Genomic DNA, 17,379 nt, shown 5'->3' on the forward strand with positions numbered 1-17,379 from the left:
TCCCTGTCTCTCTCTGCCCCTTCCCTGATCACACTCTCTCTCTCTTTCAAAAATAAACATTAAAAAAAAAATTTTTTTTTTTAACGAATAAAAAACTGGGGTGCCTGGGTGGGTCAGTTGGTTAAGCGTCCAACCTCGGCTTGGGTCATGATTTCATGGTTCAGGGGTTCAAGCCCCACATCAGGCTCTGTGCTGATAGCTCAGAGCCTAGAGCCTGGAGCCTGCTTTGGATTCTGTGTCTCCCTCTCTCTCTGTCCCTCCCCTGCTTATACTCTGTCTCCCTTTTTCTCAAAAATAAAATAAACATTAAAAAAAAAAAAGAATAAAAAACCTGCTGTGCTGGGGCACCTGCCTGGGTGGTTCAGTGGGTTAGGTGTCCAACTCTTGGTTTCAGCTCAGGTCATGATCTTGCGGTTTTGTCAGTGCGAGCCCTGTGTCAGGCTCTGCACTGACAGCATGGAACCTGCTTGGGATTCTCTCTCTCTCCTTTTCTCTCTGCCCCTCCTCCACTCGCATCGCCTGTCTCTCTCAAAATAAATAAATAAACTTAACAACAACAAAAAAAACCTGATGTGCTTTCTCATAATGAAACATGTTCTTCTGATTCATGGCAAATAAGAGAGACTGTACAAAATGTTAATATCTACAAAAAAGATAATTACTAGAATCAAAGGACATCATTACGAAAATCAAAGATGTGTCATTCACTCAAAAATGTATTGGTTCAATAATACTTCTGTGATTCCTACAACATTCCAGGCTCTGCCCTGGACAATGAGGACATAAATATGAAAGGAATGGAAAGAAATGGCAATTTCAACACTGAATGGGCAAGGCCATGGATGGGGAAACCCCAGGGGTCCCTGTGTGTAATGCAAACACATAGGAAGGGAACCCAATTCACATTCAAAGGCACTGTGATAAGATAAAAACTTTGAAAACATAGGGCAAGAGAAATTGCTTTTGCATATTTATAGAATTAAAATATATCAGAACAAAGTATAACTTCAGTTGGGCATGACTACTGACTAAGAAGCATACAGAAATGAGAGCTGAACAAATTTTACTGAAAGTTTCACATTAGGGGTGCCTGGGTGGCTTAGTTGGTTAAGCGTCTGATTCTTGTTTTCAGCTCAGGTCACCATCTCACGGTTTGTGAGAGCCATGTTGGGCTCTGTGCCGACATTGTGGAACCTGCTTGGGATTCTCTCTCTCCCTCAAAATAAACAGAAATTAAAAAAAAAAAGTTTCACATTAATAAATACCATTAAAATAAAGATTTGTGAGTCTAAGTGCAATGGTTCTTTAAAAACTCAAAAGAAGAATTATACATGCAGATGAATGAAATATTAAATATTAAGTAACCTACTATTATCCACATATAGGTACAATTCTACTACCATGAAAACCCAAAATGTTTCTGGGGGCACAGAAATAGATATTCTCATACAATGCTGATAAAAATACAAAACAGATCAATATTTCTAGATGGCTATTTGGCATTGTATCAAAAACAATGAAAATGGGGAAACCTTTTGACTCAGTAAGTCTACTTCTAGGAATTTATCCTAAGGAAATTTCAAACATACAAAAATTTAGCTCAAACATAACTGTTTATAGGAGAATTATAGGTAAAGCACTTATGTACCCATTTAATAAAAGCTTAATATTAGCCATTATTAGTACTTTTCTCATTAAAAACAACAACAACAACACTAAAATGTCTCATATAAAAGACTGGTTCTTTTTTTTGTTTTTGTAAGACTATATTTTTTTAAGCAATCTCTATATCCAATGTAGGGCTCAAACTCACAGTCCGGAGATCATGACTTCCACACTCCACCAACTAAGCCAGATAGGTGCTCCAGAGACTGGTTATTTCTAAATAATCCATCATATACCATCACAAATTTACTGATATGGAAAGAGATTCATGATATAAAACTAATTGAAGAAAGGGGTGCCTAGGTGGCTCAACTGGTTAAGCATCCACCTTTGGCTCAGGTCATGATCTTGTGGTGAGTTGGAACCCTGCATCGGGTTCCGTGCTGACAGCTCAGAGCCTGGAGCCTGCTTCCGATTCTGTCTCTCCCTCTCTGCCCCTACCCAGCTCACGCTCTGTCTCTGTCTCTCAAAAATAAATAAATAAATAAATAAATAAATAAATAAATAAATAAATAAATAAATAAATTTTAAAAAATAAAAAAAAGTGTTGATTCTGATAATGTTAATATTATTGATTCTAATATGTTCAGTTAGATTCAATATTAAACTTCTTACTGAACTAATGTGTCAAGCTAGTATTTGTATGGTGGAACAGGGAAAATATAAATAAATTTATTAGGCATATTTTCAGGCCAACATATTTTAATTAACCCCCAAACATTTAAATTTTTAATGTACTACACATAATTGGCATGGGGAAATGTATATAAAAAAACTGTTCTAATGAGTGACTAATTTGCATAAGTATCACAATCCTTGGAAGACAAGATACCACAAGTGCCAGAAGAATGAAACATTACATGAATAAGAAGTTATGTATTTTGTTCATTATTATTTCTAAATCTATAGGTCAGAAATCTGATCCAACGATACAAACATTTCAGGAAGCTGGTCTTACCTCACAGTTCCTTCAGATACATTCGGCACCGAAAGGGTTACATCTAGTGAAATCTGACACTGGCTTCTTAAGATGGACATCATCCTTAATGCTTCCACTTCACTCCTGGGAGCATTTACTGAGGCACAGCCTAAATAAGTTAGTTTGCTGAAAACTACACTGTCCTCATCAGCCACTGGTGTGAAAGGACTTGACCCTTCGGAATCTGAAAGAAATGTTAATAGAGGGTTACTTTCATTCTGATATTTTGTTGACATGAACACCAAGTAAAAATCTACAGGTTACATTGAGATAATATGTCATTGCCCCACAATAAATGCCCATTGAAGTCAGAAATTTCATATTAAAACTGTCACTGACACTAAAATTTTTAGGAATTGCTTTACTGTTAATCCCAAATTTAAAATGTGATCTGAGGTTAGATCTGATTTGTATTTCTGCCTCTTCTAATTTTTTTTGACTTTATAATTTGTATTTAAGTAAAAAAATAACATTTAATATTTTATCACTCTGAAAAATCCTATCTCTGTCTTCTTTCTGATCTGCACTGCTTTATTTCTCTCATTCATCATCTTAGCCACTTTATTATGTTTTCTCAATGCCCCTGCTTTCCCCTTCCCAATAAAGTTCTACAGTTTTAACACTCTACTTTCCCAGTGAGCCTTTATAACTGCCCTATCCCTCCTCTGTGGTGCCTTTTGCCTCCCTTTTTCAACCTGGCAACTACTCCCAAAGAGCTTTTCAGGCCTGGAACATGTATCTCTTCCCAAGCATTATTCTTCCACATCTCCAACACTGTACTCAAATTCTTTCTTTCTTGGAAAAATCTTGAAACATTCTGAAATAAGACTACCTCAATGTCATTTAACTACTGTTATCTCTTTGATATAAATGATACACATTTAAAGGGAAATCAGAATGGTACATATACCTACCCCTCACACAACCCCTTAAATCTAAAATCTGAAGATTCTAGAAAACACAGATAATGTTTTTTGCCTGCTCTGAATCAAACCTAGTATAAGGGTGGACACTCACATAATAAAAACATTAACCTTCAGTAAAGCAAGCAATGCAGCAATCCTAACCTCCTTGTCCAGGTCTCACTGGCAAGCTCATCTCTGGTTTTTGGAGGCCTACTAATGGCACAGGGTTAATGGTGGATGAAGCTGAGAGTTGGTTAGAAAGAGGTCCATCTCCTTCACCATCCAGTTGTGACCTTTCCACAAGTTCTTTGTCCCCTGGCTGGTCGTCCATTGGAGGATCCATCAGAACATCTGCTAGCTCTTTTTGCAGCTGCTGTTCACTTCCATTCCCTATAATCTAAGGGTCACAAATACATGCAATCAGCAAAGTGAGAAAGACAGGCCAGTACCAATTCAAATGGGTCCACATTCTAGAGATCGTCAGCATTTCTTTTGATACAAAGATATCTTCTGAATGTTTTTTAAAAACAGAATAAATCAAGATCTGCAGTAAGAGCTGCAGCTGCTCCCTTAATACATACAGTTTTTCATGAAAAAGTGTATAGTGAATTTGAGAGTAATGCCCGGAAATGTATGTGATACTCTGTCAATGTTATTAGAAATGGATAAAGGGGCATTAAGGAAGACACTTGTTGGGTGAATCACTGGATTCTACTTCTGAAATCATTATTGCACCATATGCTAACTAACTTGGATGTAAATTTAAAAAAAAATTTAAATAAAATTATGGCGATAAAACGTAAGTTTTCTACAGTGTCCTCAACTAGCAATGAAAATATTCATAATTTTATTTCTCTGCTGAGAAATAATGCTGCTAATGGGATTATCTTTAGGGGCTTTGCTTATCCTTAAGAAAAAGGGAAAATGTGTTCGCTTGCAAAGTTATCATAGAAACAGACTTAGTAGGTAATAAATTTTCACATGTATTTTACCATTCCTACTATAAATAAGTCTAAGGAAGACTTCTCTGATATTAACAGTTTCTTAAAGTTCTGAGACACCTGAATAAAGCTTGTACATATAAAATGGCCCTGAGCAACAGAAGCACTCCATTTCAGTAATGTCAAGTATTTGTCTAGAGTCATGATGGTTTATTATTAGTTGCTCAACAAGGAAGTAATGCTTTCCAATGCTAAGGAAAACCACAAGTGACAAAACCCAGCAATGTCACTAAATGCTTATTCAAGAAACACTAAAAAAATTTTAACAAAGGAATTAATTTAGGAAAAGTCATAATCAAAAAAGGGGGCTGATTTAGGAGGGTTTCTGAAGACTAAACCTGACAAAAAGTTAAAATGGGTGGGGCTAGGAGATTGTTACAGAGAATGAGATCTTCTCAGTAAAATCAACACAGAAGTTAGGAAGAAAATGTCAATAATAACAGACACCTCTGGACTACCAAAGAACCCTGTTCAAACATAGTTTTATAACCCTATACGCTTCAAGTTCCTTTGGCTATAAATTATAATTGAGAAACAAACAGTTTTAAATCTTTTTTTGCTGACATTTCCCAAAGAAATTTAACATGTCAGCTACTCTTGCCTTAGAAATAAAGGCCAGACAAGTGTTCAGCCTCTTGGCTTCGGTTACAATGTTTATTTCCGTGAATTTCATTTTATGTTTACAGTCACTGCTAATGGAACTAAAAAGCAGGTCAAGTAATTTTAATTCTTTGTTCTGCCTGATCTTACACATCCAAGTGCAATCAAATTTCTTTTTTCAGAAGTTCTACTTTCACAAGTTTGTTTTTTTTTTAATTTTTTTTCTTAATGTTTATTTATTTCTGAGACAGAGAGAGACAGAGCATGAGTGGGGGAGGGGCAGAGAGAGAGGGAGACACAGAATCCGAAGCAGGGTCCAGGCTCTGAGCTGTCAGCACAGAGCCCGACGCGGGGCTCGAACCCACAAACCATGAAATCATGACCTGAGCCGAAGTCGGTCGCTCAACCGACTGAGCCACCCAGGTGCCCCCTTTCACAAGTTTTTAAACCATCTGAAAAACAAACCACAGCTTAGTTCCAATTAGCCTCTTATTCTTTCAGAACTGGAGAAGAATTACTATATCACCTGCAGTAAATAAAAGATGGTCTATTTGATAGTCTGTTTTCCAAGGGGAGAGAAAGAACATACATAAGTAGTAGTTACAGCTTCCTAAACACAGATGGAGAAAAGATACTCAATTCCATGTTTAGGTAATTAGTAATTATAACTGGGGAAACCATCACTAAAAGAGCAAACTAAATCAAAGAGAAGACATTTTACATATTATGAAGTACTATTTTGTTCTTTGGTATACAGGGTAATTAAACTCAAGTTTTCTGCTGGATAGACCGCCTACATTTTCATATTATTTGCCAATAACAAAAATATACCTAACCCTGAGAGAAAACATGTTTATATGTTTGTATTTTGTGTTTATACATGTTCATCTTGCATTCTTCTCTCATTTATAAAATCTATAAACATAAGAACTGTGTTCCATTTCCTTAACTCTTCCTTAAGGACTAGGAAAAAGAAATGTTCACATGCAAACATGTGATTTTTAAAAGCTGCTTAAAAATAGCAATGCAACATATGCTTTGGATAATTAGGTCCAAAATATTACTCAACAATTTTGTTAGATCATTTGTGAACCTTCAATTTAATTTCAGAATTACTGTCTGTGACATTACAATACACATACTTAAACCAATTAAGCTTTTTTTTTTATTAAAAGAATTTTTTTTTATTAAGTAATCTCTATGTCCAACATGAGGCTTAATCTAATGACCCTGATATCAAGAGCAGTACGCTCCACTGACTGAGCCAGCCAGGTACGCTGTTGTTTTCTTTCTAAAGACAGTCTTCCCTGGGCTTATCTGGGAAATAATTCACAATGACTTTCAAGGCTCTCAAACTCTGACATATATCAGAATCACGTGGAGAATTTTTATGACGCAAAGTGTTGGGCCCCAAATGAATTCCAATTCAGTAATTCTGAGTGGACCTGATAATGTGTATTTTTTTAAAATTTCCAGGAGATAGTGATACTGCTAGTCTGGGGACCACAGTCTTAAGAATCAACCTTAGGTTAATGGTTCTTAACCATGACTCTATAGTATAATGACTAATATTACCAGGAGGCATTTTAAAATTCAAATATTTGCTCCTCCCTCCCTCCCCTCACCTCCCACCCTAGAGCCTGGCTGGGCATATGCATTTTGAAGAACCTCCACAGGTTATTTACAAAACAGGTGGCAGGCCAGATTAGGCCAGCAGACTATAGTTTGTTGACCTCTGGTATTGATGAATAGCTTAAATAAACCAACAACCGCTTATTGCTAGACTTCTTGTTATTAACACAAAATAAACCCACTATAAGCAGGGTTTTTCTGTTCCTTGCTGCCAAGAGCATTCTTAACAGATAACACAATCATCTCTAAAACAGATGTAGCTTCAGGTAATCAACACACTGCAATATTAGTAAAGGGCAGACATACAGATCAGTGGAACAAAACAGAATCCAGAAATAGACTGACATATATATGACCAATTGGTTTCAACAAAGTTGGCAGGGTAATTCAATGGAGAAAGGTAATAAATGGTGTTAGAACAATTAGCCTGACATCCATACCTATGTAAAGACATGAATCTTAGCTAATACTTCACATCATATACAAAAATTAATGCAAAATGGGTCACAATCTAAATGCAAATCCTGAAACTATATAACCTACAGAAGAAAAACAAAGGAGAAAATCTATGAAAATCCTGAGACAAAGATTTCTTACAATACAAAAAGTAGCATAAAAAAAATGATAAAACATGCTTTATCAAAGCTAGAAACTTCTGCTCAAAAGACACTACTAAGAGAATGAAAACACAAGCCACAGACTTGGAGAATATATTTGCAAATCATGTTTCTGATGAAGGATTTATACCCAGAATACATCTACCCAGAATATCTCATAACTCATTAAGGAAACAAGCAACCCAATTTAAAAAATGGGCATTTTCACCAAAAAAAGTATGAAGGTGGCAAACAAGCACGTGAAAGAAACTCAATTCATTAGCCAGTAGAGAAACTGAAACCACAATAGGATGCCTCCATACACCTAATAAGATTGGCTAAAATTAAAAACAAGACAATACTGAGAATACCAAGAATTCGCAAAGATGCGTGACAACTGAAAACCTCCCATACACTGCTGGTGGGAATGCAAAATGGTACACTTTAGCTGTCTTTTGTAAATTTCATAGGTAAATATACACCTACCATATGACTCAGTCCTAGGCATTTACTCAAGAAAAATTAACACCTGTGCCTCTTTGTGCATGTTTATAGCAGTATTGATAATCACCAAAAACTGAATATAAATGTTTATCAACTGCTTAGTGCATAAACTGCCATATAGCTATATAATGGCATACTACTCAGCAGTAAAAAGGAATGAATTATTAATACACACAATAACATGGATTATTCCAAGTAAAAGACGCCAGACACAAAAAACTCCATCATACCGTAAGGTTCCATTTATATGGAATTCCGGAAAAGGAAAACTATAGCGATGGAAATCAGATCATTGGTTGTCAGGGGCTAGGAAGGAGATGAGAGGATTCACTAAAAAAAAGTACAAAGGAACTTTCTGGAATGGTTAAAATATTCTGTATCTTAATTGTGGTGGTTGTCATGTAAGAGTTTATATTCACTACAGCTTATAGAACTATACACCTAAAAGGGCTGCATATTACTGTGTGTAAACTTTAACTCAATAAACTTAAAATAGAAAAGGGATATTGATAGTGGGGAAGGCTATGCATTTGTGGGAGCAGGGATTATAGAAGTAATCTCTGTACTTTCCGTTTTGCTGTGAACCTAAAACTGCGCTAAAAAATAAAGTCTGTTTTTTAAAAATTAGAAAAAAACAAGTGGTTTCTACAAAAAAGAACTATTTACTTTTTTCTATTGCATCCCAAAAGATATTCATCCAGGGTTCTTGTTTTGGCAATAACCTTATTTTACAGGCTCTCCTGTGGCCACCTCATCTATGGCCAATGATATACAAACAATCCCTAATATATACCTACAACCCCTTCCTTAGCTCCCTACTGGAGAGAATTCTTCAGGTAGATATTCCAGACTTAGTGTGTCAAACTTAACTCACTGTCTGTTCCTCCTTCTGTATTCTTTTTATTTTTTAAAGTAAGCTCTACGCCATTGTGGGGATCAAACTCACGACCCCAACATCAAGAGTCACATGCTCTACAGACTGAGCCAGCAAGGCGCCACCCTTGCTTTGTTGTTGTTGTTGTTTTTTTTAAATCAGTGAATTGTAATACTATCCACTTAGTGAGCCTATGAAGAGCACAATCACCCGTCACTTCTCTCATTCCCACAATACTCACAAAGCTTACTGATCCTTGCTCACTTGTGCATTTTTTCCACCCTCCATGTAGGTAATACCACAGGACAGCTTCTTTCATTTTACATAAGTCTACTGGAAAGGTAAGAGTTTCCCTGCCTTCTTTCTCTCTCCCCTCTGATCTGTCATATGGCCATTCAAGTTACAATTGCAAACCTTAGTTCTGATCAAACCCTTCCATGTTTCCTCAATTTCCATAAGATAAAGCCCAAATTTGTAACTATATTCTATGAATTTTTCACAACTCTGCCCAATTTATGCTTTCATCTCTTACCAGACACGTCAAAATCACTCAACTTCCCTAAGACATATCATAAGCTTTCAAGCATCAAGACTCTATAGACTGTTCCCTTTCCTAGAAAGTCCTCTTCTCCTTCTGCTTTCTGTTAAGACGAAGCTTAAATTCTGTTACCTACTCTGGGAAATCTTAACCCCACTATATGGGGTTTAATTAGTCCCTCCTTAGGGAGTGCTACCATATGAGCATACATGTTTTATAGAACCAGACCTTGAACCAGTCTGGATTAGATGGCAGGAATTGCTTCTTAAGGTATCTTTATATTATTCCCAAAGCTTTGGATAGATTCATTGCACAGTGTACCTGCAATATAGGTTTACTGAATTGAGTTTTATAAATGCAAAGAATACAAGCCAAAGTAGTATTATTTTACCAATTTTGATACTGGATACTCTACAGATTTTGACTTATAAAAAATGAAATCTGAATGCTTTATTTTAGCTTTGTTTACTTAAATACAACAAAAACAAAGCATCATTTTCTATTATTCTGAGAATCATTAAAGGTTTAACATTTACTAAGAATACTGGGCAAGACCAATTAACATGCTACAAAACAATTTTATTTTGAAGCCCAACAAAGACTTCTAACTTAACAGAAATATAAAAATAAAAAAAGCAAAGCAGGTATGTATGGATAAATCAATGGTCATATTCAGATTTATGTTCATCTCTGTGTAAACTAGATTAAGAGGAGGAGGGGAGAATACTTTAAGAAACAGTCCTGAATTGAGGGGAAAAAACCCAATAAATATAAAGTAGCCAATTTAGCAGCTACTGTAAACGCAGACATAAATGTTTGTAAGGACAGAGACTGCATGGCAAGTGATTTATTCATAAGTCTGCTTATAAAGCAGGGTGGTAGTAAAAACAGTGGGCACAAGAGCTGGCTTATGGCACAACTCCAGGGGTCACCATTCACATACAGACCATGTGAACAGCAGCCTGTACTTACATCCTGGGCTCCACAGTAAGAGCTGAATTTGGGACATGGCTCTGATACTAACTGTTGGCTGTGGGCAAATTACCCTCTGGGAGCCACAACTGCCTCATCTCTAAAATGAAAGTGTTAATATCTATCTCATAGGACTGTCATGTCATGAGGATTCAATGATACAATAATAATATGCTTACTGGGCATTTATTATTTATAATTAAGGCATTATATATGATTTTTACAGGGATTATCTCATTTCTACATCACAGTACCTGTCAATTAGTAAGCATACAATTAGTATCACTTTCAGCTTTTATTTTTAAAGATTTTATTTTTTTAAAGTTTATTTATTTTCAGAGACAGCATGAGCAGGAAGGGGCAGAGAAAGAGAGACAGAGAGTCCCAAGCAGATTCTGCGCTGTCAGCATAGAGCCCAATGTGGGGCTCAATCTCAGGAACCATGAGATCATGACCTGGGCCAAAATCAAGAATCGGACACTTAACCAACTGAGCCACCCAGGCGCCTCTTAAATATTTTATTTTTAAGTAATTTCTACACCCAACGTGGGGCTTGAACTCACAACCCTGAGATCAAGAGTCACATGCTCCACCAAATGAGCCTGCAGGCAACCCCCACTTTCAGCTATTTCTAAATAAATTCTGACCCACCTTCTGGAGAGGAGGTTTGAAAAACCAAGTAACAACAACAACAAGAAAAAAAAAAGCAGTTCTTCCACTTGCCATTATCCAGAGAAAACTAAGAACACACCTACTATTTATGTGTAAGACCCATTACTGAAGTAACACCTGTCCTTTCTAAATGTATCAAATAAAAGTAATAATTTATAGGGTAGAATTGGCTACAGGTCTATTTCCTTAAGAGCAAAACTGCATTTATAGAAGCAAAGGACAAAACGTTTCAAAGGCAAAAGCCAGAGTCATTTCCTGGTGTTAATGTTCTACTTCTAACTTTATAGCCCGTTTCCGTTCTCTGCAACAATACCAACTAGGCACCACTTGATTTGACAGTTATCCAAAGCTATGTTAGGCAGTTTGGGATCTTTTTCCAGTAGAGATTTTGTCTTAGGAAATGCATGCTTATGAAATGACAGTGTGCACTTGAGATATCCACAGATGTTGAGAAAATTAAAGACAAATTCCTGATGATCTACAGTTCCCACTACTTGTGTCAGACTGCAATGAAAATAGAAGTGAAAATGGTTCAGACTGAGTAATTTTACTCAGCTTCAGTGTAAAAGCTAAGGCATCTTGAAACAAGTACATAAATCTCAGTTTTACCAGAAAGCAAGGCACAAAAGAACCAGAAGTCCCATTTGGATACTGGAAAGTATTGTTACTGACTTCAAACCCACTCACATACTCATTCTGCGATCTTTGATAAATCACTGAATTTCCTTGTGTCATTTATAAATTGCAGCTGTTCTGGCTATCCATCTTTTTATCTTACTGCCTGAAGGAAGGACCAGAGAAACAACCTAAAATTATCATTAGGAATTACTAACATTAACTTAAAAAGGGAAAGAGAAGGAACAGCACCTTGTAAATTCATCCTGAAAAGTTAAGTGAAGAAAGACCCAAAATATTTATGATTGTGTTGCTAAATAATAGGATTATGACTGGGTTTTACTTACGTCTCATACTGTCTGAATTTTATGTATAAAGCAGACATTATTTTTATAATTAGAGAAAACAAATAACAAAAAGTCCATTTGGGAGAAAAAAGGAAAGCAAGCACGTTCAATTCTACTGTATGCAGTGATCATAACCCTAGGCCTTTTTCAAGCCTGTTGATTTTTCTACATTTCACAGACTCACTTTGAGTAATTCTTAATCATTCTTTAAGGTTTTGCTAAATTGTTACCTACTCTATGAAACCTTTCTTTGCTTTAATAGGCAATAATTATGTTCTCATATAAATCTGCTTTTATCTATATTCTGGTACTTGATGAATTTTATAATGACATAGTTCCTTATGTGTCTCCCCACCATCATCCTGATCCCCTTAATTAAACTGTGTGTTCATGGTTCAGTTACTCTGTTTGCTGAATAAAAGACCTACATTAGAGGACAAGATCACCTGATACTAAAGCAAGTAATATCAGATACAAAGTCAGAAAATTAGTTTAGGCAATGCTAAGTGAGAAGGAGTGACTTCTTTATCAGCTATTTCAATACAGGTTGGCAACTTCTTTCCAACTAAAATAATGTTCGGTGGATTTTTCAAGAAGAAAAAGATTAAAAAATTCTCTAACTGAACTTTTCACCAAAGAAGTATTGGCTCATCAATGTACTCCCAACCAAGATTTATAGAGTATCTTTGATTAAGAGCTAAGGGTATAATATTCCTACACAAGAGGAGTCAGGTAGAGAAAATACATGTTCTGAATTTACAAAAGTTTTCCGATTTTGATGTGAATTGTCAAAACATTTTATGAAGATAAATACCTGTGTTTTTTATAACTACATCATCATATAAAGCTCTTCTTTAAAGGGCTTAACTAAAGCATTACCTTCTCCAAGAAGCTTTCCCAGACTCCTCCCCCAAGCTGAGACAAGTTTCCATCCTTTGTTCTATAGCACCCTTTGTTAATCTCTACTGTAGCATTTATCTAACTGCATTAATGTTGAAAATTAAAAATATAGCCACAGTATCTCTACAGCTCCTCTACCGTAGCATTTATCTAACTGCATTAATGTTGAAAATTAAAAATATAGCCACGGTATCTCTACAGCTCCTCCATCAAGAGATATAGTCTATTTCCTGGATTGGCCCTGTGACTTGCTGTGATCAATACAATGTGGCAGAAGTGACACCATGTAATTTCTAAGCCTTAACCTTAAAAGATACCTTATAGCTTCCACATTGTCCTAGGACCACCATGCTGCCATGACGAAGTCTGAGATGAAAGACTACAGGAAAAGACTCAGCCATCCCAATTAAGCTCAGTCTTCAGTCAATGTATCAATTGAATGAAGTTATATGAACCAAAACAAGACCAGCGAAACAACCCACTCAATGCATAAAATCATTAGAAAGTAATAAACTGTTTTAAGCCACTCAGTTCTGAGATCTGAGGTAGTTTGTTACAAAGCAAAGACTACTACAATCCACTGCAGCAAGAATCTGAACTGTCATCTACCCTAAGCTTTAGCATCTGCTTATATATATAAGCAGGAACCATGTCCAATTGATCTCTATTCTCATTCACCCTTTAAAGAGCTTCTCTTTGTCTGTGATATTCTGCAGTTTCACTGTCATCCTTTTTTTTTTTAAGTTTATTTTTTCACTTTGAGAGAAAGTGGAGGACCAAAGAGAGGAGAGACAGAATTCCAAGCAGGCTCTGTGCTGTCAGTGCAAAGCCTGTTGTGGAGCTCGAACCCACAAAACACTAGATCATGACCTGAGCTGAGATCAAGAGTTGGAGGGTTGCTTCACAGACTGAGCCACCCAGGCGCCCCCACTGTCATCCTGATTGGGACTCACTCTGTTTCTTGAAGCTGATTTGTATCTTTTATCACTTGTGGAAAATATTCAGCTATTATCTCAAGTTATTTCCTTTTCTCCCACTCTATTCTATTTTCTGAGTAATTTCCTCAGGTTGATTTTGCAGGTACTTGATTTTCTCTTCAACCATGTCTAATCTACTATTTAACACATCAGTTGTACCTTTAACTTTACTTGCTCTGATTTTCATGAAGTTTGCTTGGTCTTTTATTAGATTTTTAAATAATTTTGTTCTATCCTAATATTTTCAAATTTTTCTTTAAATTTTCAATCATTTAAATCATATCTATCTTAAAGTTACAGCTAATAATTCAAATGTGCAAGTGTTGGTGAGATTTGATCCTGCTGGGGTTTGCCTACTCTGGGTCTTTGTAAATTTTGGAATGTTTGATATTCTGTATCAAAGTTATCTGTAGAAATACCATGCAGCCTGGGTGGCAAGCATGTCCCTCCAGAATAGTTCTGCAATTGATTCTGTCAGGAGCCCTAAGAGTATTACCAACCCAGGAACATGCAGGTAGTATAAATTCAAATCCCAAATACCTGAAGGCAAGCCCACTGGAACAAGTTATCAACAAGACTCCCCTCTAAACCTGTGTCCAACCTAAAATATATAAGCTTCCTTATTTTCTTCCTATGACTATAAACAAGTTATTTTTTCCAAATCTATCCTTTCAGTTAGCCTGAAGGTGTTATATAAGGAAATCTCAGTTCCAACACCCCTCTCTGTAAAACCCAAAGCTTTATCTCTTCTCCAATTTAGTCAAAACCCAAGCCCACTGATCGTAAAGCAGGAAATTCCCCCAGTACGGACCCAGTGTCAGCATATATGTATAGTTCTGGCTTTCAGTGTCCCTCTTTGCTATTATTCTTTTGAGATTACTTTCTTGTGAATATAGCTATGAAAGATATTTGTTATATTTCATCCAGCTCTCTAAATATTTCGTACTAGGACATTTTTAGGTTTTCTAGGTCATCATAGTTCCAAAAATGAGGAGTTCTCAACTTCGGTGCCTAAAAACAGCATTTGGTGGATTACTAGCTATCAACTGAATAATTCAACAAAACACTCAATTAGGACTTTTGGGGTGGATCAATGACAGACTTTTAAATGTATTTTTCTGGAGTGTTATATGAAGGTGATGAATCACTAAATTCTACTCCTGAAAACAAAATTATACTATATGTTAACTACCTAGAATTTAAATAAAAATTTGGGGGGAAAATGTATTTTCTAAATCCAATGCAATTTTACAATCTAGTAGTGGCTGAGACAACAGTTTTAAAAAGTCATCAGCATCACTGAGCAACACGTTTGCAGTAATCCTATTATATTTGACTTTGATGAAAATATCAAAGATTCAACAATTCTATTACTTCTCCACTTACCATTTCTACATACAGTAAACCAATATACTGTCCAGATGTACTGAAAATACATGGAAATACATACAGGAAACATTTTTAATTTGTAGAACATATTGCTCAATTTCCTGGTCTAAAAAACAGAACATTTCTTTTCAGTAAACAAGATATGAGAGAGCACAAAAAAAGTTCTCTGCAGGAACCCTGAGGGTCTTTCCCATTTACCATAAATGATTCATCAAATTAGAAACAGGAAGAGTAAGTCAAACAGTATTTCAAAAATTAACAAGACAATTTTAAGTCTTCTCCAAAAAGAGAGAAGACTCATCTATTTGCATGTGTACTCATTTATGCTGTCTTCCTTCATATTACAGAAATTGCTCCTAGGTTAACCCCTCCACTCACACACAGGAAATCTCTCTTCCCAACCTAACCAAAGACTTAGCAATTCTCTGGTACTAGTAATGTCCCCTTCTTTACTGAATAACTCTTATCAGTACACACATATCAGGAAATCTCTCACTGGAATCCCTATTACTCTTCAGTTACCACTCCATTTTTCTGTTTTGTTTTGTTTTTTTTAGCAGAACTCCTTAAAACAGTTGTCTACACTATCACCACTTCCTCCTCAGCTACCACTTACAACCCAACCCACAGTAATGCTAATGATCTCATCTCTCTTGAAAACAACAACAAAAAAAAAAAACAAGCAAAAAAACACCCTTCTTAAGGATCACCCAGGCCTCTATCCTATCATTCTTCAGTCACCATCTAAAGCAACCTCTCAGCAGAATCTAACATACCTGGTTATTCCCACTCTCTTGAAACACTTTCTTCATTTCTCTCCCAAGGCACTCCAAATCTCCTAGTTTTCTTTATATCTCACTAGTTATATCCTCTCACTCTTCTCTGCTGGCTTCTCTTTATCTCCATCTCTCAATGTTGAAGTACTCCAAGAATCAGCTCTTCACTAACTCTTCAGTTTCTAATGCTCACTCTGGGTGATCTCACCTAGTCCCACAGCTTTAAATACCATCTATATACTGTTGATGCTAGTCACAGTCACTCTGGAGGATCAATCTCATCAACATCCTGAACTTCTGATCCCTTTAACCTGATCCTGGTCCTATCTCTTTCCATTTTAGTAAATGGCACTACCATATACCTTACAGCTCAGACCAAAATCTAGGAACCATCATTTATTTCCCTCTTTGCCTCAAATCCCACATCTAATTTGCCCACCCTATCAGTTCTACCTTGAAATATACCCTGAATCAGAACCATGAGATCATAACCTGAGCCGAAATCAAGAGTCGCAGGCTTAACAAACTGAGCCACCCAGACGCCCTGACTAAAACAGCCTTCTATCTACTCTTCTTACTACCAACCAGTCTTGCCTCTTTACTGCCAATTCTCCAAAGAGTAGGCCAGATATAATTCGTATACAACTCACTTACTTAAAGCATACATTCTATGGTTTCCAGTATATTCACAGAAAGGAGCAACCAACACCAAAGTTAATTTAATATATTTTTATCATGGGGTGCTTGGGTGGCTCGGTAAGCATTTGACTTCACCTCAGATCTTGATCTCACAGTTCATGGGTTCGAGCCCTGCATCAGGCTCTATGCTGACAGCTCAGAGCCTGGAGCCTGCTTTGGATTCTGTGTCTCCCTCTCTCTCTGCCCCTCCCCTGCTCTCACTCTGTCTCTCAAAAATAAATAAAACATTAAAAAAATTTTAAAATATTTTCATCACCTCAAAAAAAAGCACACAAAAAACCCAAACACCACCACAGGTATCAACTCCCCTTTCCCTCAATAACTCCAGCCCTAAATAAGCAACAACTAATTGACCCTCTGCCTCTGAAGATTTAACTCTTCTAGATATTTCATATTGATGGAACCATATAATCTGTGGACTTTTTGACTTAACTGTCATTTAACATGTCTTCAAGGTTCATCTATATTGCAGCATGTATCAGTACTTTATTCCTTTTTATGACCAAATAATATTCCATTATACATCACATTTTATTTATCCATTTAGTAGTTGGTAAACATTTAGATTGTTTAGCTTTTTATATGCCTTAAATACATCCTGTGGGTTGTCTTTTTTCCTTTGCTCCTTTGGTGTGAAATCTAAGAATCCACTGTCAAATCTGAAGTCATGTAAATTTATCCCATGTTTCTTCCAAGAGTTTTACACTTCTAGCTCTTACACTGAAGTCTGTAATCCAT

The 17,379-nt window shown here is 36.3% G+C and overlaps 1 protein-coding gene across 5 annotated transcripts in view; it reads right to left on the reverse strand.

Annotated features, from left to right (window-relative positions):
* Positions 1 to 17,379, reverse strand: part of RABGAP1 (RAB GTPase activating protein 1) — a 178,280-nt gene that overhangs the window by 125,544 nt on the left and 35,357 nt on the right. For all 5 annotated transcript variants that reach the window (XR_003412844.2, XM_053204654.1, XM_027035046.2 and 2 more), the window contains 2 exons: positions 3,712 to 3,946; positions 2,624 to 2,828 (listed from right to left, as the gene is read on the reverse strand). Coding sequence is in view for 4 of the 5 variants with exons in the window: in XM_053204654.1 (XP_053060629.1) it covers positions 2,624 to 2,828; positions 3,712 to 3,946 (440 nt within the window). In the remaining variant the exon portion in view is untranslated. The remainder of the gene's footprint in view (positions 1 to 2,623; positions 2,829 to 3,711; positions 3,947 to 17,379) is intronic.

This window comes from Acinonyx jubatus, chromosome D4 (assembly GCF_027475565.1).
Source record: "Acinonyx jubatus isolate Ajub_Pintada_27869175 chromosome D4, VMU_Ajub_asm_v1.0, whole genome shotgun sequence".
NCBI lineage: Eukaryota > Metazoa > Chordata > Mammalia > Carnivora > Felidae > Acinonyx > Acinonyx jubatus.